This window comes from Muntiacus reevesi, chromosome 11 (assembly GCF_963930625.1).
Source record: "Muntiacus reevesi chromosome 11, mMunRee1.1, whole genome shotgun sequence".
NCBI classification, from domain to species: Eukaryota; Metazoa; Chordata; class Mammalia; order Artiodactyla; family Cervidae; genus Muntiacus; species Muntiacus reevesi.
The window spans coordinates 12,440,322-12,464,849 of record NC_089259.1 but is presented as its reverse complement, the minus strand read 5'-3'; the positions used below and the strand labels follow the sequence as shown (position 1 = coordinate 12,464,849).

Sequence of the window (24,528 nt, the reverse complement as noted above, 5' to 3'; positions counted from 1 at the left end):
ACACACATGCACATACACAGGCATGCTCTTTCTGTGTGTTCCATGCATTTGTGTGGGGGGAGGGGAGAGTGCATGTTCTGCTGCGTTCCAGACCCTGTTTTGGTTGATGATGATTTAGCAGGAACAACGTAAACAGTTTTTAAAAGGCAGCCTGCCCTTAGGCAAGACCCAACTTATCAAAGAAATAGTTATAATATAACCTCAAATACTGAGACATCCTATATGGAAGAATACAACTGGTGGAAGGATGGAAGGGAACTGAGGTTACTCTTTTTGGTAGGTCAGGGATGACTTCTCTGCAGAGGGTGATGGTTCAGCAGAGGAGAGGCTGAGGGGAGAGGAAAGGGCAGGTATCCAGGTGTCTGGAGGAACCACAGGTGCCGAGTCACTGAGAGGATTCTGCTTGGCAGGCTCAGGGAACAGTAGTAAAGCTTGTGGCCTGGGAGCCCTGGGAGGAAAGAGGGCTATAGGAAATGAGACAGCAGGGGTGATGAGAAGGCAGAATTTCAGACCTCAGCAGGCAACAAGAAGCTCTGTATGCTTCTGTGATGCTCGAAACCCAAGCCATATGAAGATGAGAGGTAAGCTTTAGCCTCAAAATGCAAATTAAGTAGTGATCGCCTCATTCTCTTTTCTTATCTTCTGTCCATGAAATTCTCTAGGTAAGAATACTGGAGTAGGTTGCCATGCCCTTCTCCAGGGGATCTTCCCAACCCAGGGATGGGTCTTCTGCATTGCAGGCAGATTCTTTACTATCTGAGCCACCAGGGAATCCAGGTTGAAGGTTTCTGGTAAATCACTCTTATCGTCTACACTATTAAATTTTTTGAGTATTTATTTGAGACGGCTTCTTTTTTAATGTCTTTCTCCCCCAATGTTCTACATTTGGATTTCTTCTCTTTCTTTCTTTCTTTTTTTTTTTTTTACAGTTGAAAACAAACAGAACTTCTCTATAAAATGCAAAAGCATAGCTTTGGGTTAGGAATGTTGGAAAACGACTTTCTGTACCATTGAGTTCCTTGGCATATATGTGGCATTTAAATAAAATGAAATACAATTGGAATACTGCCACACTTCTGAAAATCTAGAAGAAAAAAGATCTGAGAACAATCAACAATTTGCTTTTATTTTCTGTTACATTGTGGGTTTTTTTTTTTTTTTTTGCACTTGGTATCGTTTACTGAATATAAAGTAAAATCCACTCACACTCCACTTACCATAAGTGCGCCCACAAAGAAAACCTCATTTCAAATATAATTGTGAATATTGTTCCTTTGTTAAAAATTCATGGGGTTTATAAACGTCTCACATAAGTACTGGAGTCTCCGTTATTTCCCCAGCTCTTTTTCCTACTGCCAGTTCTGATCAGAATTTTAAAACACCCCTGTCTATGAAGGCGTTCTCCAGAGAACAAAAAGGAGGGGAGGGAAAAATTATGAATATAACTAGGGAGACCTTCTGACCGCATAGCCTGCAGTTTCCTGATTTAGTTTCAGTAGAAAGGTAGGTGAATGGACGGGGGCACACCAGCTTCTGTCAACCTCGACATCTTGTTACTGCTATTTTTTAAATAACTTTATTTATTCATTTAGAGTGTGCTGGGTCTCCACTGCTGTGCCAGCTTTTCTCTAGTTGTGACGAGTAGGGGCTACTCTCCAGTTGCGATTCACCAGCTCCCCGTTGCACTGGCTCCTTCTGTTGCAGAGCATGGGCTCGGGTGTGCCCAGGTTTCAGTAGTTGTGGCACATGGGCTCAGTCGCTCCACGGCATGTGGGATCTTCCGGGACCTGGGATCGAACCTTGTCTTCTGGACTGGCAGACAGATGCCCTTGTTACTGCTATTAAGTTCTTCTCTCAGGAAATTTTAAATGTGGTGCAAACTAAAAGCTGATTGGGGGCTTGGTTGTTTTATTTTTGGTAAATAGAGGACACTAAAGAGTAGGCTGTTGGCCTAGCTTCTACTCTGTTCTGGTCCTAACACACTCCAGCACCTCCACTTAGTGAGATTTAACTCATGTTCCATTTCTTAATACCATGCATGATGTTTGCTGCAGTGGGCAAGACAAGCAGTGTTGTGCAGTTCAGTGACTTGGTTCATCTCCATGTGGAGGCCCTGTTGGTTATATTTCATACGCTTTCATTGATTTGGGTCAAGAATATTCACATACGAGAAAACTAGTGGCTGGGATCCCTGGAGGTCCAGTGGTTAGGACTCGGTGCTTCCACTGTCATGGGCCTAGGTTCAGTCCCTGATTGGGGAACTAAGATCCCCAAAAACTGTGAGTCATGACCAAAGAAAGAAAAAAAGAAAATTAGTAGAGTATAAAATAAGACTGTGATCACGTGGCATGGAGGAAAAAACGCTTTTCTGGATTTCATGTATAAATTTACAACCATCATATTATACTTAAAGAAATCACCTGTTCTCCTCATATAAACTTATTTTTGCAGTTTAACTCAGCAAGGAGCTTGCAAATTCAGAAACAATTTGAGCTCAGTACACTCTCAGAAAGGATCCAATTATAACCTCTCTTTTAGTCTGCATCGCATTTCAGGATTAGCTCGCATTTCCTTTTTAATTGGCTGCTCTGCCTAAAATGGCCTGCTCATCTTTTTGGTTCCTGAGTGTGTGAGCCAATGGCAAGCAATGTAGTCAAGAGATCCATGCTTCTGTTGGCAATTGTTCTGAACTTTGATGGTTAAGTCATCAAGGTGGGCACTCCAAGCCTTTCCTATGTTTGATCTCCTGGACCACAGGAGTTTACAGACCAAGACTGTGATGCTACTGCCAAACTCTGCCACTCACAGCCACAAACCACCTAGCTTATTGTTTTGGTGTCATGTGAATCAACAATGAATACAGCCAAAATACTGATTAAAAAAAAAAAAAAAAAAAAAAAAAAAACCAGAGAGTCCAGAATATGTACTTTGCAGAGGGGAAAGTTGGTGTAAAGATGCACTCATGAAATTGTCCTTCATGGAAGTTTTGCTGCTGTTGTATATTCAAAAGAATTCCTCTGTGAGAACCTCTGTAAAGGGATCTAGATTTTAACCATCAAAATGTCTCACAGCATTGCCAGCAGTGCTTCATTTCTTTCAGTTCCTCCAAAAGGCGTTAGGCATTAGCCCCTCAAATAACTCATGAGATGAGAGCTGAAGGTAGATAAAGTGGAGAAGCTCAGGGAACTGGCCCAGAGGGGACTTGTGATGGGGGCTCTCCTGTGAGATACAAACTGTGCTGCCAAACTGCTGTGCTTGATTTTATAGGAGAGGCAGAAGGGGGGGTCCCCAGATGAGCCCTCGGGGTGTAAGGTCATCTTCACTGGGAGGGAAAACGTAATTGGCACAGGGTAGCCATCCTGATAAGCACGCGGTGGGACTTGGATTCCCGTGTACATCACACATGAACACAGACCCTGTGCTTGCAGCCCCGCCAGGATGTCCGCAGCCCCTGAGAACAGAGGGTGGGATTTCTGGTTCACTCACCTCCCAGCTTTCCCCAGCCCCACGATACCTCCACTTCCTGAGCTCTTGTTCATGGTGGAAGGCAGAAAGGAGACTTGAACTGCGGGTCAGCCTTGTAGCCAGCTGCCAGCAGAATGAGATAGCTTGTGAAGGAAGAGAAGTAGGCAGGAAGGAGCACTGGTACAGAAGGGGTGAGGGGAACAGTCACCCAACTTCACCTCCCAGCCCTCCCACTCAGGGGGCCCCGACCAGCCTTGTATCTTGCCAACCTTCTCTCTCACCGTCCTCTTTGTGTTGGTGATGGTCATACGGTGAGTTGGAGATGACAGTAGAAGCTTTCTACACAGGCATAACAGTTCTTGGCAAACCCTAATGGTAATGATACTTACAACAAGCTCTCAGCTTAAATCACAGATTTACTCCCATTTTATGTACAGTAAGCCCTACGTACAACCTTCAAGTTGCAAAATATTCAAAGATGTGAATGTGCCTCTGTTTGCCAGCTGCTGTACTATACTATTGTACTTTTCAAGGTACTGTACTGTCGGATTTTAAATGTTTGTGTGTGTTTGTTTTTTATGTATGTATTATTTATGTGAGAAGTGTTATAAACCTAATAAAGTGCAGTACTGTATAGCCCAATCCCAAAGAAAGGCAATGCCTAAAACTGTTCAAACTACCGCACAATTGCACTCATCTCACATACTAGCAAAGTAATGCTCAAAATTCTCCAAGCCAGACCAACAACATGTGAACCAAGAACTCCCAGGTGTTCAAGCTGGATTTAGAAAAGGCAGAGGAACCAGAGATCAAATTGCCAACATCCATTGGATCATTGAAAAAGCAAGAGAGTTCCAGAAAAACATCTACTTCTGATTTATTGACTATGCCAAAGTCTTTGACTGTATAGATTGCAACAAACTGTGGAAAATTCTTCAAGAGATGGGAATACCAGACCACCTTACCTGCATGCTGAGAAACCTGTATGCAGGTCAGGAAGCAACAGATAGAACCGGACATGGAACAACGAACAGGTTCCAAATTGGGAAAGGAGCACATCAAGGTGTATATTGTCACCCTGCTTCTTTAACTTATATGCAGAGTACATCCTGAGAAACGCAAGTCTGGAGGAAGTACAGGGTGGAATCAAGATTGCTGGGAGAAATATCAATAACCTCAGATATGCAGATGACACCACCCTTATGGCAGAAAGCAAAGAAGAACTAAAGAGCTTCTTGAAAGTGAAAGAGAAGAGTGAAAAAGCTGGTTTAAAACTCAACATTCAAAAAACTAAGATCATGGCATCCGGTCCCATCACTTCATGGCAAATGGATGGGGAAAAAATTGCCAACAGTGACAGACTTTATTTTCTTGGGCTCCAAAATCACAGCAGATGGTGACTGCAGCCATGAAATTAAAAGATGCTTGCTCCTTGGAAGAAAAGCTATGACAAACCTAGTTCAGTTCAGTCGCTCAGTCATGTCCAACTCTTTGCAGCCCCATGAACCACACAGCAGGCCAGGCCTGCCTGTACATCACCAACTCCTAGACTTTACCCAAACCCATGTCCATCGAGTCGGTGATGCCATCCAACCATCTCATCCTCTGTCACCCCCTTCTCCTCCTGCATCAGTCTTTCGCAGCATCAGGGTCTTTTCCAATGAGTCAGTTCTTCACATCAGGTGGCTAAAGTATTGGAGCCTCAGCTTCAGTATCAGCCCTTCCAGTGAACACCCAGGACTGCTCTCCTTTAGGATGGACTGGTTGGATGTCCTTGCAGTCCAAGGGACTCTAAAGAGTCTTCTCCAACACCACAGTTCAAAAGCATCAATTCTTTGGAGCTCAGCTTTACTTAATAGTCCAACTCTTGCATCCATACATGACTGCTGGAAAAACCATAGCCTTGACTAGACGGACCTTTGTTGATAAAGTAATGCTTTGTCATATGCTTTTTAATATGCTGTCTAGGTTGGTCATAACTTTCCTTCCAAGGAGTAAGCATCTTTTAATTTCATGACTGCAGTCACCATCTGCAGTGATTTTGGAGCCCAAAAAAGTAAAGTCAGCCACTTTTTCCATCGTTTCCCCATCTATTTGCCATGAAATGTTAGGACCAGATACCATGATCTTAGTTTTCTGAATGTTGAGCTTTAAGCCAACTTTTTCACTCCCCTCTTTCACTTTCATCAAAGGCTCATTAGTTCTTCTTCACTTTGTGCCATAAGGGTGGTGTCATCTGCATATCTGAGGTTATTGATATTTCTCCCGGCATTCTTGATTCCAGCTTGCACTTCTTCCAGGCAAGCGTTTTGTATGATGTACTCTGCATATAAGTTAAATAAGCAGGGTGACAATATACAGCCTTGACGTATTCCTTTTCCTATGACAAACCTAGACAGTGTATTAAAAAGCAGAGGGATGGGATGGAGAGGGAGGCAGGAGGAGGGATCGGGATGGGGAACACATGTAAATCCATGGCTGATTCATGTCAGTGTATGGCAAAAACCACTACAATATTGTAAAGTAATTAGCCTCCAACTAATAAAAATGAATGGAGAAAAAAAACAAAGCAGGGACATTACTTCCCAACAAAGGTCTGTCTAGTCAAAGCTATTTTCCAGTAGTCATGTATGATTGTGAGACTTGGACCATAAAGAAAGCTGAGCACTGAAGAAGTGATGCTTTTGAACTGTTGTGTTGGAGAAGGCTCAAGAGTCCTTTGCACTGCAAGGAGATCAAGCCAGTCTCTAAGGGAAATCAGTCCTGAATATTCATTAGAAGGACTGAAGCTGAAGCTCCAGTACTTTGGCCACCTGATGTGAAGAACAGACTCACAGGAAAAGACCCTGATGCTGGGAAAGATTGAAGGCAGGAGAAGGGGGTGACAGAGGATGAGATGGTTGGATGGCATCTCCGACTTGATGGACATGAGTTTGAACAAGTTTTGGGAGCAGTTGCTAGACAGGGAAGCCTGGCGTGCTGCAGTCCATGGGGTCTTAAAGAGTCAGACGTGACTGAGTGACTGAACTGAACTGACTATATAGCCAGTGGTGATAGTTGGGTACCTAGGCTAACTTTGTTGGACTTCATGAACAAGTTGGACTTAAGAACACACTGTCAGTATGGAACTTGTTCGTATGTTGGGGACTTAATGCATGAGAACAGAGCTCAGCCCAGTGTGGGCAAAGGCATCTATGAGGCTTTCTGATAAAACCCAGCCCATTAAAACCCTCAGCGTGCAGATCAACCCTAGATAGATGTCTTGCACATTTCTTCTCCACCTCTTTTTCCCTAGATGCACAATCAATATTCTAAGAAAAATGTACTTCTTTCTAAAGGATGGGTCTTGAAATGTTCTCCAGCAGTGATTTCTGCTGATTTGTTCATGTTTTATCCCCCTGTCTACTTTTATACCTGAAGTAGAGGGGTCAAGGTGGATGATTGGGGCTGGAGGGAGGACCATGCAAAGATGCAAGAAGGTTTCCAAGTCAAAAAGTGATGACTGTGGGATCCTCAGACCCTGACTCCACACCACCAGGACAGGCTGTCACCTGACACAAAGCCAGTGTGGGCATTTTCCCTCTGAAAATCCTAGCTTCATGTTTGTTTACTGTTCCAGCAGCTTCTGGTTTCAGCCCACTTGACTTTCTCATTTTGGGGAGAGAGGGTAGGAGGCAGATGGGGGGAAGAATCTTAGTGACTTCCCTTCCTTTCTTTAAGATTAAAAATATGTTAAAATGTGGTTACATTCGGAATCTAGCTGTGTAGCTGTTTTGTTATCAGTTCAGATCAGTTGCTCAGTCGTGTCCGACTTTGAGACCCCATGGACTGCAGCATGCCAGGCCTCCCTATCCATTACCGACTCCTGGAGCTTGCTCAAATTCATGTCCATCGAGTCAGTGTTGCCAAGCAACCATCTCATCTTCTGTCTTCCCCTTCTCCTCCAGGCCTCAGTCTTTCCCAGCATCAGAGTCTTTTCCAAGGAGTTGGCTCTTCGCATCAGGTGGCCAAAGAATTGGAGCTTCAGCATCAGTACTTCCAATGACTATTCAGGGTTGATTTCCTTTAGGATTGACTGGTTTGATCTCCTTGCTTTTCATGGGACTCTTGTGAATCTTCTGCAACACCACAGTTCAAAAGCATTAGTTCTTCAGCACTCAGCCTTCTTTAGGGTCCAACTCTCACATCTGCTCATAACTCCTGGAAAAACCATTGCTTTGACTAGACAGAGCTTTGTTTGCAAAGTAACGTCTCTGCTTTTTACTATGCTGTTTAGGTTTGTCATTTGCTTTTCTTCCAATGGGCAAGGCTCTTTTTATTTCATGGCTGCAGTCACAGTCCACAGTGATTTGGGAGCCCAAGAAGATAAAGTCTGTCACTGTTGGCATTTTTATCCCTATCTGTTTGCCATGAAGTGATGGGACTGGATTATAATTTCAGGTATATAACATATATATACCTGAATTGATTAAATATTTTTATACATTATACTCCATTTAAAGTTATTATAAACTATTGGCTCTATTTTCTGTGCTATACATCACATCCTGGTCTATTACTTATTTTATATTTAGTAGTTTGTACCTCTTGGGCTTCCTTGGTCTCTCAGACAGTAAAGAATCTGCCTGCAACATGGGAAACCTGGGTTCAATCCCTGGGTTGGGAAGATTCCCCTGGGCAAGAGAATGGCTACCCACTCACATATTCTTGCCTGGAGAATTCCATGGAAAGAGTAGCCTGACGGGCTTCAGTCCATGGGGTTGCAAAGAGTCAGATACGACTGAGAGACTAACACTTGTACCTCTTCGTCCCCTTCGCTCTTCCCGTGGGTGACCACTAGTTTATTCTCTGCATCTGTGAGTCTCTATTTTGTTGTGTTCATTCATTTACTGGTGCCTCTTAATTTGCAGACTCCTTGAAGATGGGGTCTGTTTTGTTCCCCGTATTCCTGCTTTCAAGCACAGGGATCTGCATATAGTAAGCATTTAATAAAGATCTATTGAGTGACTGCATCCCCAGGTAATGTAACCAACCCTTTTCCCCCAGATTCCTATCTTCAGGATCAGTCAAAACCGAAAGGGACCTCCTACTCTGGCTGTTTCCTAGAGAAAAGTTCCTCAGGTCTGTAACAACAGTGGTCCAGGCTAAAACAGATTGAACCCTGGGCTCTGCCAGTCATTAGCCTTGTGACCCAAGGTAAATGGGCCTTAATTTTAGTCTTAATTTTCTGAAGCTTAAGTTTTCTTCTATTGCAAAAAAAAGTAAGTGCTAATGACAGCTGTCTCATGGGTTGTTGGGAGTTTTCATGAAATGAAGGATGTAGACGTTACATAGTAAGCTAATTTCCTGCTGTGCACCTCATGGAGAGTGCTTAGGAAATGACATTTTCCTTTCATTTTATGGACTTCAGCTTTAAAAAAAAATCAGCACAAGTATTAGTGTTAGTAAAAATGCCTTTAAAACAAAAGTGTCCTCATAAGAACATTAGTTTCCATCTACCTGACATACAGTGATGTTATTGGGAGAAATTATGTCACTGCTTTTTCATGAAAATTTCACTACTCAAAGAAAGGGCAGTTGAATTAGCTGGTGACTAGGAATGGTAGCAAGAGTTTGGGGAGCCTGTTTGCATGAAGATGGTATCCTCTATTAAAGAGAGAGACTAGTGTTAAGAGATTTTCCTGTGGGAAGTCTAGAAATAATGCTACCATTAGTTTTCATGTTGATTGTGTGTCTCACAGTTATATCCACCTTACTTTTAGCTAATGAATTATGAATAAAGCTCTTTGTGTTGTAGAGATTGTGTCAGGTTGATACGCTGGATAAGTGGGTGAGCACATGTCTGCTTCATCGTGCGAGTAATAAAATCATTATCCTGATTGCGCTAATGGGCCTGGGCCTGGAGTATGTTTGGAGTTGACAGCTACGAGGTTCTTAAGTGCCGTCAACTCATTCCCTGCATGGCTCAACCACCACTCGGTGCTGCTTATTTTCTTGGTCGTCATTTTACAGTAAGCGCCGTCTCATATACTAAATCATAAAATTTAGAAATGCACAAGGGTAAGACCATCCGAATCCTTGACAAACAGTCTTTCGCAGTGAGACTAAAAAGGGGGAACATGACAATGCTAGTGGGAATTCTTTTAAAATATTTGTTTAGGTTGGTCTTAAGCCATCTAGCTGTGAAAATAATAAACCGTGGCAGCAATAGCAATATACTGTAATTCGCGCAAAGCACATTCAGCATAATTTCTTTTTTTATAAATAATAAAACCATAAATAAATATGATTACTCTCAGCTAACATGAAATTACATTCAGCACAAGGAGCCAGATGTTTTCCTCTCAGATCTGTGTTCTTTAGGGTCAGTTTTCGCTTACTCCCCTGCCAGTAATGTGCAAGTAATCTGTGAATAAATAACGGGGGGTGGTATTTGATCTTGACCTGAGTTTGGTGAATTTGAGGGGAGACGGAGCTTTGTTCATCTCACATGCAGGAGGAAAGAAGGGGCCGGATGGTGCCTCAAAACAGCCACTTAAAACTTCACAGGCTCCAGGCACCCACAGCCTTCTTCTGGAGGCCTCATCCCACATTGTATCAAACATACGAAATGCACTAATGTGTGACATTCAATATGACCTTGTCTACACAACTTCTGAGCAGGACTTGTTTTTTTTTCCCCCTTGGCCACACTGTACATCATGTGGAACCTTTTTTTTTTTAATATAAATTATTTATTTTTTAATTGAAGGATAATTGCTTTACAGAATTGTGTTGGTTTCTGCCAAACATCAGTAGCATGTGGGATCTTAGTTCCTTGGTCAGGGATCTGACCTGCACCCCCTGCAGTTGAAGCATGGAGTCCTAACCACTGGATCACCAGAAGTCCCAGGCAGGGGCTTTGTAATTCTGCTTTTGAAATTACTTGCCTTCACGTTACTCATTTCATTTACAACCAACTCTGATTTTTCTATAACTGTGCAAACTCAGGGTTTTTTTTGTTTTGTTTTGTTTTGTTTTGCAGTGTGAGCAAGCCCTGCTTACAGATGACTTTTAACTCTAATGAGGTCTAAATTTGCTAATTAGAGATGTTGTCATAATACAGAATCCACCGGTATTTCATTAAACGACTATTTGCTTTTGATCGTGCACGTTTCATTGCAGGTTGACACAAGCCATTTTCAGCTCTCCCACATTATCATGGACATGGGTGCCTTTAGTGCCTCACTGGTAACAGTCATATTTAGAGAAATAGACTACTTTGCCTGGGCCTATGGCTTCTTAATCTGGAGGATAGGAGTAGAGAAAGAGATTCCATTTGAGGAGCTTAGTCCTCCAAATGCCATCCCCTTGTACGGAAGGAAGGATTTCTTTAAGCCATGTTGAAGAGGCGAATTGCATCTCCTGCTGACACTGAGAGGGAGAATGAGTGTTCATGGAAGAAGGTGGGGTGGAGGGCAGCATATTTAAACCTCTGGATTGGATTCTGTTACTGAGAGGGAGATAAGGGTGAGGTGGGGAGAGAAAGGGGAAGGGAGGGAAAGGATGGAATTATGCTCAAATAGCAGCAGCATTTTACACTGACCTTTAACATTGTCTTCAATGCTGGAACTTTCTCATCATCCTTTATCCCACCCCCTGTTTTTGAGAGGCTTTGCAAATGACTCAGTGGTAAAGAATCCACCTGCCCATTCAAGAGATGTGGGTTCGATCCCTGGGTTGGATCCCTGGAGAAGGAAATGGCAACCCACTCCAGTACTCTTGCCTGAAAAATCCCAGGGACAGAGGAGCCTGTTGGGCTACAGTACATGGGGTCGCAAAAGAGTCAGACACAACTTAGCTACTCAGCAACGGCAACAACTTTTTGAAAAATGTTGCCAAGCATGGCCAGTAGCAACTAAGGTTTGGCGCATTTCCTCAGGATGCTCCCTGACAGCCTTGAACTTTCCGATTGGAAATCTCACTGCACAGGCATTTGCACTGTGTCTTGGTGGCCTTTCCCAACCAGCCCAACCCCTTGTCCCCATCTGTGACTCCCCGAAGAGTAAGAAGGGTCATCCCAGGGAACCCAGGGCTGCCAGACTCCTGCCTTCTGGTTACAGAGCATCAGTAAAGGCTGTGGGTGCTCATTTAGGGAAGCGAGAACAAGGTCTTCAGCCCTGGTAGCATGCTGGAGGTGAAGTGTCCTGCTCCTGGGGCAACCACTGCTGTGGGGCTAATGCTTTATTCATCGTGTTGCAATGGCATCATTAAGAGCACATTAGTTTAAAGAGTAACTAACATGTTCTTGTTGACCCTCCAAGGAGAGAGATTAAACGGGATGAGCAACCAGCTCATACCGGTCACGGCCCTATCCAGGTTTTATTGCAGGTAGATTTCCATAGATTAAAGAGCTCTGCTCAAGGCTTTTTGGAAAACAGATAACTCATTTACCAGAGTTTGCAGCCATTTAAGGGTCACTTTTTTCACCCTCTACCATTAAAGTGTTCCACTCTGTAGCTTATTAAATATTTTCCATGGTTGGGTCAAGGTGTGATATGAGACTGTAATAAAAAAAAAAAAAAAAACAGCTGAGTACCAGACAGCACAAATTGTAGGGTTAAATGTCCTCTACTTTCCCTTAAATAAGAAGATGTTTCCAGAAATCACTTCCCATGCATAAGTATGGTTCAAAATGATCAGTTTATGACAAATATGCCTTTCTACAACTGCATTCCATTAAAAAAAAAATGTTCTTTGATTTGTGGGACTGCCTATGGTTTATAGAGATTACCTCTCTCTTTAGAAAAAAAAAAGCAGAACAACTTTTTGTTTTATATTGGAGTAGAACCGATTAACAAACAATGTGTGATAGTTTCAGGTGAGCAGCGGGGGGACTCAGCCGTCCATGTACATGCATTCTCCCTCACCCTCGATGATGGCTGTGTCTCTGAAGCCAGAAGCCGACCTGAAGCCTTTTCGGGGGGCATTACCGTCTTTCTCCAAAGGACTCCTCCTCTGTTCTCTCTGCTGTTCTCCATGCACGTCCCATAGTTTTCAAGAGAAGCTATTAGGGAGCTCCAGCCTTCTGCTTACATTGTCTATTCTGTAGAACTTTTTCAATGGGAAGAAAAGAGAACAGAGCAGGTGCCCGCAGGGAAAGCTAGTCTGCTGATGGGAAGCAAGAATTCTCTGATATGCCCTTGTTTACTTTTTCTCTCTTCCTGGTTTTTGGCTGCACTGGGTCTTGGTTGCTGCGTTCTCCAGGCGCGCAGATGGAGGCGCACCCTCTAGTTGCGCCTCGGCGGCTTCTCTCTTTGTGGAGCACAGGCCCGAAGGCGCGCGGGCTCAGTAGCCGCGTCTCATGGGGTCAGTCATCCCACGGCATTTGGGAGCTCCCCGGGCCGCGGGTCAGACCAGCGTCCTCTGCTCTGCAAGGCAGATTCTCAGCCACTGGACCCCCCAGGGGACGCCCGTCCTTAATTTCCTTTTATAGGCTCGTCCGTGACTGACTAATTTGGCAGATACTGATGTTATATCTCAATATCCCGATTGAGGGGCTCGAAGAGTCACTTGCCCAAGGCCAGATGTCCCTGTAGGGGCAGGATTGAAAGACGGAGCTCAAATATCTTGTTTTCCAGATAAGGCCTCTGCTGCAGGGAGATTTGAACTTTTAAGGCTGTTACGAAATGGTTCACTGTCAGCAACATTTTGGGGACTTTTGTATCTGGGTGAAGTTAGAAGTGATGAACTCTCAGGTTAGAATATTGATATTCTATGAACTTCGGTGTGTTTGTCCCCATTGGTAGCCAGCCATTAGTGAGGGGACTTAATTGACCTATTATATGTTTCATAAACAGTTTTCAAGTATAATATTGCCCTGTTCAGAAAATCTGAACTATCGTAAGTACAGAAGGTGTCTCTGCAAAGGCTTTGAAATATATATTATCATAGTAGTGTCCAGTCCTATTTTCTTTTCATTTCTGTTTTTAATGGAAAGAGAAGTACTTTATTCCTGTGGTCTCAAGCTTTCTCATTTATTACTTTGTTCAGCTTAGAAATCTAAAGTGTAATTTTTTTAAAAGCAAAGAGCTCCTGAAAACAAAATAATTTTCCCTCTGTCATTTCTCTGCACTTACGTAAGTAATGCTGAACAGTGTTTTTCTTTGTGTCAAAAGATAATTGGCTTTATCTGCTGTCCTGCCATGCTGGTTGAGTTATCTCTTTGGCAAAGTTGGTTCTTTTGTTTGATCGCATCATTTCAGAGGGAGATCTGTTTCTCTCATATTCCGTCCCCACTCCCCTCTCTCAGCATCCAGTTCTTCAGAGATGGATAATGTCATGGGCAAAACTTCATCATCCATTCAGTAACCGTTTCCTCCCCTCAGCTGGAAGGACGATGATTTGTAGTTTAAAATTGGCTACTCGGCAAAGTAGGAAAATGGAGGATATAATCACAGACCCTTAATGGCATTTTGTGTTTGAGAAATGGCCAGACCTGCTTTTTATCCTCTGCGGTGCCGGCCAAATGGAAGCTTCCCTTTTCTTACCCTGATTTCACGTCTTTAGCACTATACCTGTATGCCTTTGTTACACTAATGTACTGCTTAATGGACCTGGTGATGCCGTTATTTATGGATTTCGGCTCCTCCAGAGAACAACTGGGAAGAAGTCTCACAAAAGGAGGACATCGCAGTCACGTGCTTATGACCCTGTGTTGGTTACCAGGGAGTGTGGGGTCTTAGCTCTTGGAGAGTGACTTGTTAAGTGCACTAAGAGCTCATCTGGAAAAATCTAACATTTTAAAAAATTGTCTTTGATGTTTTAAATTTCATCTTGTGTTCTAGTTTTCAACGGCAGTTTTCCCTTTTTTCTTTGGCTTTCAAACCTCCAGCCTTTGAGATTGGACCCTGGAACTGTATTCTGTCCTTTTGTTCTCTTATTACTTCCTTGTTTCCCTCTGTTATTTTCCTTTTTACTTTCTTTCCTTCCTTTTATGCCTGAATTTTCTTGAAAAACATATATATATATATAATATGTAATTTATACATAATGATTTAAATATATTGTATAGACTGATGCACAGTTTTATATGTATACTGAGCATCTGTCATAATTCTAGCTACTGTGCTTGCTTGCTGCAGGGTATGCAAACATGATCAGTTTCCATGATCATTTTAAGTATGTTGTTTATCAGGGATGTAGACATAAACAGCTAATTAGAGTGTGAAGTTCCAAATGCTGGTGTACAGAACGCAGAGCGCTGTGGGAACGCAGCGGAGAGAATACATATCTCCTTTGTCTTCTTGCCTTAAAAGAAGGTGATAGTTGCTCAGTCGTGTCTGACTCTTTGTGACCCCATGGACTATACGGTCCGTGGAATTCTCCAGGCCAGAATACTGGGGGTAGCCTTTCCCCTCTCCAGGGGATCTTCCCAACCCAGGGATCAAACCCAGGTCTTCTGCATTGCAGGTGGATTCTTTACCAGCTGAACCACAAAGGACAAGCTAAAATTACTCAGAACAGAAATGGCATTTTTCTCCTCGAGTGCGTCGGGCTGTGAGACATGTCACATCATGGCCCCTTTGAAGAGAGTCTTGTGACTTCATGAACATACCAGTACAATACGAAAGGTTATAGGTCAGGCTTTATTAAAAAAAGTCCGTCGATTTCACAGGTTTGATAGAAAGTACTGCAGGGTTCAACCCTGCCTGAGTCGACCTCAGCCCAGTTCTTTCCTCTGCCTGTACTGTTTCCAAGAGGCAGCTTTTTCTCTTCCATTACCAAGTAGGACCTTTCTAGCTTTAGCTGATGTAATATTCCTGCCTTGCAATTCTCTCATCAGGAATTCCCCCACAAAATCTCATTCCTCATAAACTTTAATATAATAGAAATCTCTTCTTCAAAACATTAATCCTTTTATTCCATACTAATCAGGAGACATTGATCATTAATATCCAGCATCCCCTATGTTCAACAGATATGGAAACTTTATCGTGTGTTATCACGTGGTACCCTAAGTTGTCCCTGTCATCAACTGCATCCTTGTTATCCTCTTCACGCTCTCTCCTCTAAAGGGTATCCAGCATCCAAGAATTACCCCCACATAAAAATTATTAATAAGATGTAATGTAGTCTTTACTGACATTTCCTTAGAGGGGACAGGGGCAAAACTTATGTTGCATATTTCCCAGTAGTCTGATTTAGTCATTTCTCTTCTCTGAAGTCCCCTTTTCTCATGAGTGACCCCCGAAGATCCCTTCTTTCTTCCCCTCCTCAAAGCACTTAGCCTTGGTGTCCTTTTTCTTTTTAACCACATTTTGCAGAGCAACTCCACTCTGCCTTGACACTTACAGATTCCACCCAGATCCTAGATCAGTTAAGAGAGCCTGTTCTCCTTAGAAGCCTGTTAAGTAATTCATTTCCATAATTTAAACATGTCTTTGTGATCCTTTTGTGTTTGAAGAGATAACAGTGAGAGTTTTATAAAACTGATGAAAGATAGTAGGCTCTTCTGGTTGTTCCTCAGTGGGAAAATTACTGAGTTACTGTTTACCATTATAGGAAGCAGAAATGTCTCTTTTATTCCTAAATAGTTGCTTAAAAATCATGGAGTTAAAACATAAGTAATGTCAGTTTAACAATATTCTATGTTGTTTTAAACTATGAGCATTTCCATAACCTCCAGAGAGCATCTTACCGACTACATGGAGATCAAAGCAAGAATATTTTCTTAGTAATAGAAGCAGAAAGTAGAGCTTTGGGAATGCATTTTTCTTTTTACTATAAATATAACCCATAATAATGCTATGACTACTTCCTGTAAATTAAAAAAAGTTTCAGATGTCCTATGAGATAGGTTTCCTTTGGAATCAACTCTCAACAAGACACTAATAAATCTGACTTCCTCAGTATAATTATTCTTCTATTAAAGCAGGCATGAACCTAAGGACTTAGGTCGAACAGATCGTTCTTTTAAAAAAGAAAAAAATTCAATACTCACCCTTTTTTAACAGGAATCTGTTTTGTGGACGGTTATAGATGGATTTTTATTGCTCATAGCGTGAGGGATTTATATTACAGCGTGTGCATGTGTGTATGCTTGGGACCTGTAAGAGTTGGCCAGGTAGAAAGAGTTCTGTTAGAGCAGAAGCCTGTGTCTTTCTTTTAGGCCAAGTAATATTTTCCTAGGTTTGGTGAATTTCAAAAGCTATTTGCTCCATTGATACAGCCCAGTAAAATCCTGAGTATAAATATATTGTATTGAACAATTATGAAATTGAGTGTGAGATTTTGTACTTGAATGAAACTTAACAAAGAACAGGTTAGGTTTCAGTTGAACCCTTGTCAAAGCTGTATTATTATCCTAGGCATTTTGTGCATCTGATTGTTTGGGAATGATCTTACCTCACTAAAAGCTGTAAATAGAAACTGCCAATTTCACAATTGATCATGAATCTCTTGAAGGGTTTCATGGTTTCATAGCTAGGAAAAAAAAAAAAACCTAGAGAGAAACATTTATACATCTTTTAAATTACATTATTTTGTAAATGGACAGTGTAAAAGGAAGAAATATTTTGGTACAATTTAGATGTGAACATAAAACTAGGGCAGCACTTACTTTTAGAAATATTAAGTGTTACTAACTGTTTTAAAATTAATTACATAATTATCCAGTGGAACACCAAGATCCCAGGGTACCTTAATGTCAAGCTACACTTCCAAATAAAATAATTAACACCTGCTATATTCCAAGTGCTTTATTAGCTATAATTTTTAACTCCCCACATGTCTGTGTATAAATAAACATCATTAAGAATATCAATCTTTTGTATAGTTTAGAAATAAGAAAACTAAGGCAGAGAAATTGATTAGAATGATAAATTAGGTATTATGGCCTTGAATCACTTTAGAGAGGCAGGAACTCAATAGGAACAATAGATGTTAGCAGAGTATAAAAATCACTCTTGCAACTATTCATAAATTACTGAATAATAATTAATTTAAAATATCACCTTCCTCCCAAGCCAAGTGATAAAGCAATTTAAAAGCTGGGACGAATTGCGAGGCATCCCTCAGACTATTGGAGATGCCTGAGACATGGCAGCACGTCCTTCAGAGTCGCTGTTCTGGGTGCGTGGCGGCCACATGGAGCTGTATGTCACTCAAAGCCCTGGGTTGGCAGACTGAAGAGATGTGATTCATTGAATGGCGCAGTCTCATCAGGGGGTAGATTTAGGTTTGCAAACCACAACTTGCCAAGGAAGCAATACTTTTTTTGATGAAACAGTAGCAGTTTGTTAGTGTTTTTTCTCCGTGAAGCAGTAGTTTATTAAGACGGTGATGAAAAGTGTAGGTAGAAGCTATGGGCCACCAGGACACTTGATGCCCCTCTGTTAAGACTGCAATCATTAAAGTGAAAGCTAACACGGGAACAGACAGTTAGAAAGCCAAGAAGAGCTAACACCACCCCTAAAACACTATAGCGAAAAAGGCAAAGTGAAACATGGCCAGTCAGGCTCGAGTCATAAAGCCTACACAATAAAGGGATGTTCTCTGATATAGTGTTCCAGAATTGCAGACTCATTAGACAGAAAAAAGTTGTGATTAATACCCATTTGGGGAGAACTTGAGCTAGAAAAGAAAAAAGCAAGCCAACTAAACTTCAGTGGGGCGATAAGTAAGACAGATAGTGACCTTGCAGTGATCCGAACTGCCTCTACCACTGGGCCATTTGAGCAAAAGAATGAACACCTTCTAGCGTGACTCTGCTTTGGGATTCTGAGATAGGTGGATGTGGAGAGAAGAAAATTGCTTTAAGGTTTTACCATTGAAATGTCGCTGGTGTGTGGACAGAGAGAGGGCAGACTTTTGGTTACCTATGCATTGATGTTATTGGCTTTATTTTACACGGTGAGAATCTCTTTGATGGCATTCATTACCTAAGAAAATTGATGCATGTAATACATAAACACATTCTGAATTCATTTGGGTGGAAGAGTCTAATTGCACGGTATAAAACATTTGTCCTGAGTACAGTTTGCTCCAAAAATTGGAATCATTTCACTGCTTCTTAATGAAAAGGTTTCATCTTCCTGATGGACTATTGGAAACAATTCCCTCCCATTTCTCATGCCACTATGCTGAGGGTTAGGGCTTCATGGAGACCAGAGAAGCAATTTGCTCAGTTCTCACCTAGCCTTGAGATATTGAAACCTGAGCTTCCATTTGAATGAAACTTATACTCACTTGGAAATAAGTTTTTTCTTTGTCTTCTTTATTTATTTATTTTTTGAGAGTACAGTGTTCAAAGGGATCACTGATTCTTCTACCTAAGAGTCATAGAAATCAAAGGGCCAATTGTCATACTAGGTACACTAACTCACAGACTATAACACTAATTCTAAAATACCTATTAAGAGAAGCACATGTTAGAAAAATTTCTAAGTGGATACCTAAATAAAAATAAGTACTTTGCATTCAGTTGTTTTACCCGTCTATGTAAAATTCTAGTCTCACACTGGTGAAAGTGCAATTAACACGTACATAGGAATGGTATGTTTTTGCATTTTTAAGGATGGAGAGAAAGCATAACATTTTAAAAATAGTGAAATCTAGAGGGGACCCTTGCAACTTTTTGTAATGTTTTATTGTGTTTTTCTTTTTGGTTAGAAAGTGCTGTGAAAAGGCTTATAAAAATATGTTTATATATAAGCTGTGCAATTCTCAGGAAAACTCAGACCAAACAAGGTACAGCCAGTTAAACATATCTTGTCATACAAATAAAAAAAGCAAGTGCTTTTTCTCGGTGGCCCCATCACTGTCTGCACTTCGTCGACGGGCAGGCGGCATGCCGTTCTTCCCTTTCGCCTTTCTGCACGATTGTATTTTAGGCACATCCTTTACCAATCTCACTGTGAATAGCTTCTTGCTTTTTTCCTCCTTTTCCCCACTTTTTCTCCCTCTCTGAATACATTTCACAGACGACTGTCTTCGAAAATAACATCAGTTAATTTTTGAACTTAAAAAAAATCACATGTAGCCCCAGTCTGTCCTCTCCATTGATGTGCCGTGTGTGAAGGAGGCTGTGCGGGGCCTGATAAGCCCCGTTTGTGAAGTCTGTTCAGCTGGAGGCCAGGTACTAGCCGCTCCACAGACGGGCTGTGTATTCAGCCGGCCCGGCTCCAGGTGGTCGCCGGTGGACCCTCACGTCTCCCGGCCTCCGAATCCGAGACTCCACGAGGAGCTGGCTTCGCTTCTGTGCCTGCCACTGCCGGTCGCCACTGTTTGCTTGCTGTTGTTGTTTGTTTGAAGTAGACAACAGATTCGCCCCGGAAGGCTTTCTCACCCCAGCGCTCTCCCCCTTTTGCAGAGTCCGATGATGTCCGCGGGGACCCCGCACTCAGCCATCAAGGCGCTCCTGCCCCTCAGGATGCTGGTAATTCAGCCGTAGATGCAGGTGGCGTTGAGAGCATCACCCAGCGTTCCCCGCAGCTTCCGCAGATGATGGCTGCAGGTAAATGTCGGTGGCCGGCACAGGACACAAACTGGACCTTTCGCATCGTAGTGGAAAGGCTCCCCAGCCATGAAAACATGTGTTGAACTGGGAGCCTGGGTTCCTCAAAAAAGCCAGGCCGTGGAACTAGTGAACATCAAAGAGAGTTAACTCAGACTGCCCTGGTGGTCTGCTGGTCAAGACTTTGCCTTCCAGTGCAGGGGGTGTGGTTTAGATCCCTCCCATCAGGGAGCTTAGCTCCCACATGCCTCCAGGCCAAAAAAACCAAAACATAAGACGGAAGCAAAAATTGTAACAAACTCAGTAAAGACTTTAAGAAAAGATAGTTGAGAAAATAAATTTCTTTTTTTTTTTTTAAAAAAAAAGAGCATCAAGTCCCATTTGACATATTTTGCTGTCTTCTTTTTTAGCTCTGTGCTATTTGTTTTCAATATTATTTATTTTGCCTTAATGAAAATCTGTGCTTGTAAGAAATATTTTGGGAGTCACTTCAGACAGACACCTGCATTTAATGTACGGATGTTAATTATTTGTTAAGGATGCAAAGGATGGAATGTGTTATAAGGTAAGTCTTAATAAATTCAATCAGGACCGCTTTGACTGCTCGACAACTGAATTTGGAGATTTTTATTATATAGTTAGAGAGTGTGCCTGCTTCAGAATTACGCTCACAAACAGACAGATTTATTTATTCTTAGCCAGTTGACTTGTTTTACCCAAAGAGTGCTCTCCATTGGGGAACTTAACAGATGTTTCCCTGAGAAAAGGAAGTGATTCTTCATTTTTTTTCCCCTAAAGGTGCATCCTTAATGGCACGCTGAGTATGATATAAACTGCATGTCAGTAAGTTTCCTCCCAGAATGTATTCCGTCATGTTGACGTCTGGAGAAAGTGTTGGTGTAGATTACAGTGCGGTATTTTTTTGTGGTTTGGGAATGTGCTTAAAGGAAGCCTCACGTCTCTAGAAACGCGATTTGTTTTCAGACACCCTCGCCGGTGGAATCTAAGTCAGTTTGCTTTCCCACCCGCAGCAGCCGATGGTTTGGGGAGCATCGCAATAGACGCGACCCAGCTGAACATGTCGGTGACGGACCCCACCGCCTGGGCCACCGCCATGAATAACTTGGGCATGGTTCCCGTGGGGTTGCCCGGACAGCAGCTCGTGTCAGGTAAGCTCTCTCTGGGGTTGGAAGATGTTTGCAGCCGTGCCGGCAGGCTTGGGTGCCTGGCACCTCATATTCTCTCCACGCACAAGTGTCGAGCCTGGCCTGGGATTTATGCCCAGGGCATGTTTGGCAGGGGCCATGCGCCTGAGAGTCTTGTCCTCCTCGTCACCTCGCTCTTCTGCCGAACAGCCATTCTCAGAAAAAACTCACACGCAGTATCTCTCACTGATGGCATTGCAACATGAATTTTGTATTTTAAAAAGGTAAATAGTAGAGCTAATATTTGCTTTCCAATTTGCAAAACTCTTCCACGGATGTTACGGCATTTGATCCCAGTCTTCTCTTTGAGACAAGTAGGTCCTAATGGCAGTTGCGGCTCAGGTTCGTGTTCCCATGTTAAAAATAGGGAAAGAGGGCCCGGCGTTTGGGTGGGTGGCTTTTCCAGCACTGAAGAGGCAAGACTTAGAAGCCCAAGTCAACTGACTTTGTGTTCCCTGGTTTCTTTCCATCGTGTTTTGGAGTTGTCGTAATAGTAATGCATTTGAGAGAGAAAATGTTTGGACACGTCACAAAGTAGGTCATCTTTGGAAAGAGTTCATTGTTGAATTTAGCACATTTGTTGCTGATTTTCCATGTGCTCTGTAACAAATGCTTTGGGAAATAGAATAAATATATACATATATAAGTATCCTTGAGGATTCAGGGAGCATGTCTCCCCAAATTGAAAAACATAGTGACTAAAAACCAGCAAAAAAAGAAACAATGTGTAGAATCATGAGCTAAGAGGTAGTTTAGACTAGTACTATAGTAATTTCCAGAAGGATCAATGCCTGGGGCTCTGAGGAAAGATGTTATCAGTGAGATGGGATTTGTGCTGCCTGGAAAGATGCTTAGGTCTCTTGTAGTATCTACTTTACTCAACTTATTCACTCACTTAACACACGTTTTTTGAGGCACTGTCCTGGTGCAGCCATGGTCCCTGCCTCTCTGCCTTTCCAGAATTTTCAATAGAAAACTGACAGCTATTATTCTATCTTGTTACTGTGGTGGTTTAGTCACTAAGTTGTGTTCGACTCTTGCAACCACATGGACTATAGACCACCGGGTTCCTCAGTCCATGAGATTCTACAGGCAAGAATACTGGAGTGGGTTGCCATTCCCTTCTCCAGGGGATCTTTCCCACCCAGGGATCGAACCCAGGTCTCAGTCACTAAGTCATGTCCAACTCTTTGCAACCCCGTGGACTGCAGCATGCCAGGCTTCCCTGTCCTTCACTATCTCCTGGAGTTCACTCAAACTCAGGTCCGTCGAGTTGGTGATGCCATCCAACCATCTCATCCTCTGTCATCCCCTTCTCCTCTTGCCTTCAATCTTTCCCAGCATCAGGATCTTTTCCAAGGAGTCAGTTCTTCACGTCAGGTGACCAAAGTACTGGAGCTTCAGCTTCAGCATTAGTCCTTCCAATGAATATTCAGGACTGATTTCCTTTAGAATTGACTGGTTTCAGCTCCTTTCTCTCCAAGGGACTCTCAAGACTATTTACTAGCACCACAGTTCAAAAGCATCAATTCTTCAACACTCAACCTTCTTTATGGTTCAACTCTCACATCTGCGCATGACTACTGGAAAAACCATAGCTTTGACTAGATGGACTTTTGTCGGCAAAGTAACGTCTCTGCTTTTTAACGTGCCGTCAAGGTTTTTCGATAGCTTTTCTTCCAAGTAGCAAGCGTCTTTTAATTTCATGGCTGCAGTCACCATCTGCAGTGATTTTGGAGCCCAAGAAAATGAAGTCTGTCACTGTTTCCATTGTTTCCCCATCTCTTTGCCATGCAGTGTTGGGACTGGATGGCATGATCTTACTTTTTTAAATGTTGTTTTAGGCCACGTTTTTTTCCTCTCCTCTTTCACCTTCATCAAGAGGCTCTTTAGTTCTTCTTTGCTTTCTGCCATTAGAGTGATATCATCAGCATATCTGAGGTATTCATATTTCTCCCTGAAATCTTGATTCCAGCTTGTGATTCCTCCAGCCCAGCGTCTCACGTGATGTACTCTGCATAGAAGTTAAATAAGCAGGGTGACAATACACAGCCTTGAGGTACTCCTTTCCCAGTTTGGAGCCAGTCTGTTGTTCTATGTCTGGTTCTAACTCTTGCTTGTTGACCTGCATGCAGGTTTCTCAGGGAGACAGGTAAAGTGGTCTGGTATTCTCATCTCTTGAAGAATTTTCCACAGTTTCTTATGATCGACACAGTCAAAGGCTTTAACGTAATCAGTGAAGTAGAAGTAGATGTTTTTCTGGAATCGCTTGCTTTTTCTGTGATCCAGCAGATGTTGCCAGTTTGATCTCTGGTTCCTCTGCCTTTTTGAAATCCAGCTTGTATATCTTCGTTCATGTACTGCTGAAGCCTAGCTGGGAGGATGTTGAGCATTACCTTGCTAGCATGTGAAATGAGTATAGTTGTGCAGTAGTTTCAACATTCTTTGGCATTGCCCTTCTTTGGGATTGGAATTACACTACGGTCATTGTTATATGTCAGAACAACTCACTTTTGCCCATCAAGTTATATGAGAGTAGACAGTATACTTTAAGTATAAACCTCCTGCCATTGGAGAGTTACTAAGTTTCACACCCACAGATGTGTGTACTTTGAGCTGAGCTGAGCAAACATTTGATTTTCTGTTTTTGTTTTGTCAATAGGACAGTACATGTAAGAGTCTAAACTGGCTGTAGTAAATTATAGGTACTGTGTGTGGCAGTGTGCACATGAATACAAGCATATATGTACACGCAAATACATATACTATTATGCCGTTTCTTCTATAACATAACAAAGGAGAAGAGAGGACAGGAAACAAAGGAAGGTGGGAGACAGAAAAAGGAAAGTCAGATATTAACATTACAAAACATTAAACTTAGGCTGTTTATAAAATTCTCCAAAATGTTATAAAATAAATGCAGTAGAGGCTTAGTCTTTTATGGGATATGTGTGTATGCACATAAATGACATTTTCTATCGTTTGAACATGTGTTTATCCAGACCCCTTTTCCCTAAAGCTAATCTGGACAAATACTTCCTCCTAATAACTTGAGAGTACAGATTTATATGTTTCTGTCCCAAATTTTCCCAGCTGCCTAATTGAAATATTCATACGGCAGAGATCACTTTACTCTTGTCTCCACCTCCACTCCTCTCAGATAGTGTTGTATGACTTCCAGGGTAAGCCACAACCTCAATAATTCATTATTTTCTTCTTATGATTTTGAGTCTTCTGACATTTTAACCATGACCGATTTATGATTTTCCCAGCAACTTACCATGAAAAGAATTACAGCCCTACTCGTTATAGAAGATTTACCGTATCTGCCCTGAATTACATTCTCCATCTCCTGTATTAGCC

At 42.2% G+C, this 24,528-nt stretch overlaps 1 protein-coding gene across 4 annotated transcripts in view; it reads left to right on the top strand.

The window, feature by feature from the left end:
• The window catches only part of ENOX1 (ecto-NOX disulfide-thiol exchanger 1), a 281,652-nt gene that overhangs the window by 21,491 nt on the left and 235,633 nt on the right, over window positions 1–24,528 (top strand). For 3 of the 4 annotated variants that reach the window (XM_065902210.1, XM_065902209.1, XM_065902211.1), the window contains exons 2-3: window positions 19,817–19,960; window positions 20,992–21,129. In XM_065902210.1, coding sequence (XP_065758282.1) covers window positions 19,817–19,960; window positions 20,992–21,129 — 282 coding nt within the window. Of the gene's footprint in view, window positions 1–17,558; window positions 17,578–19,816; window positions 19,961–20,991; window positions 21,130–24,528 lie in introns of those variants that run through there. The other variant, XM_065902212.1, reaches the window with a different exon arrangement.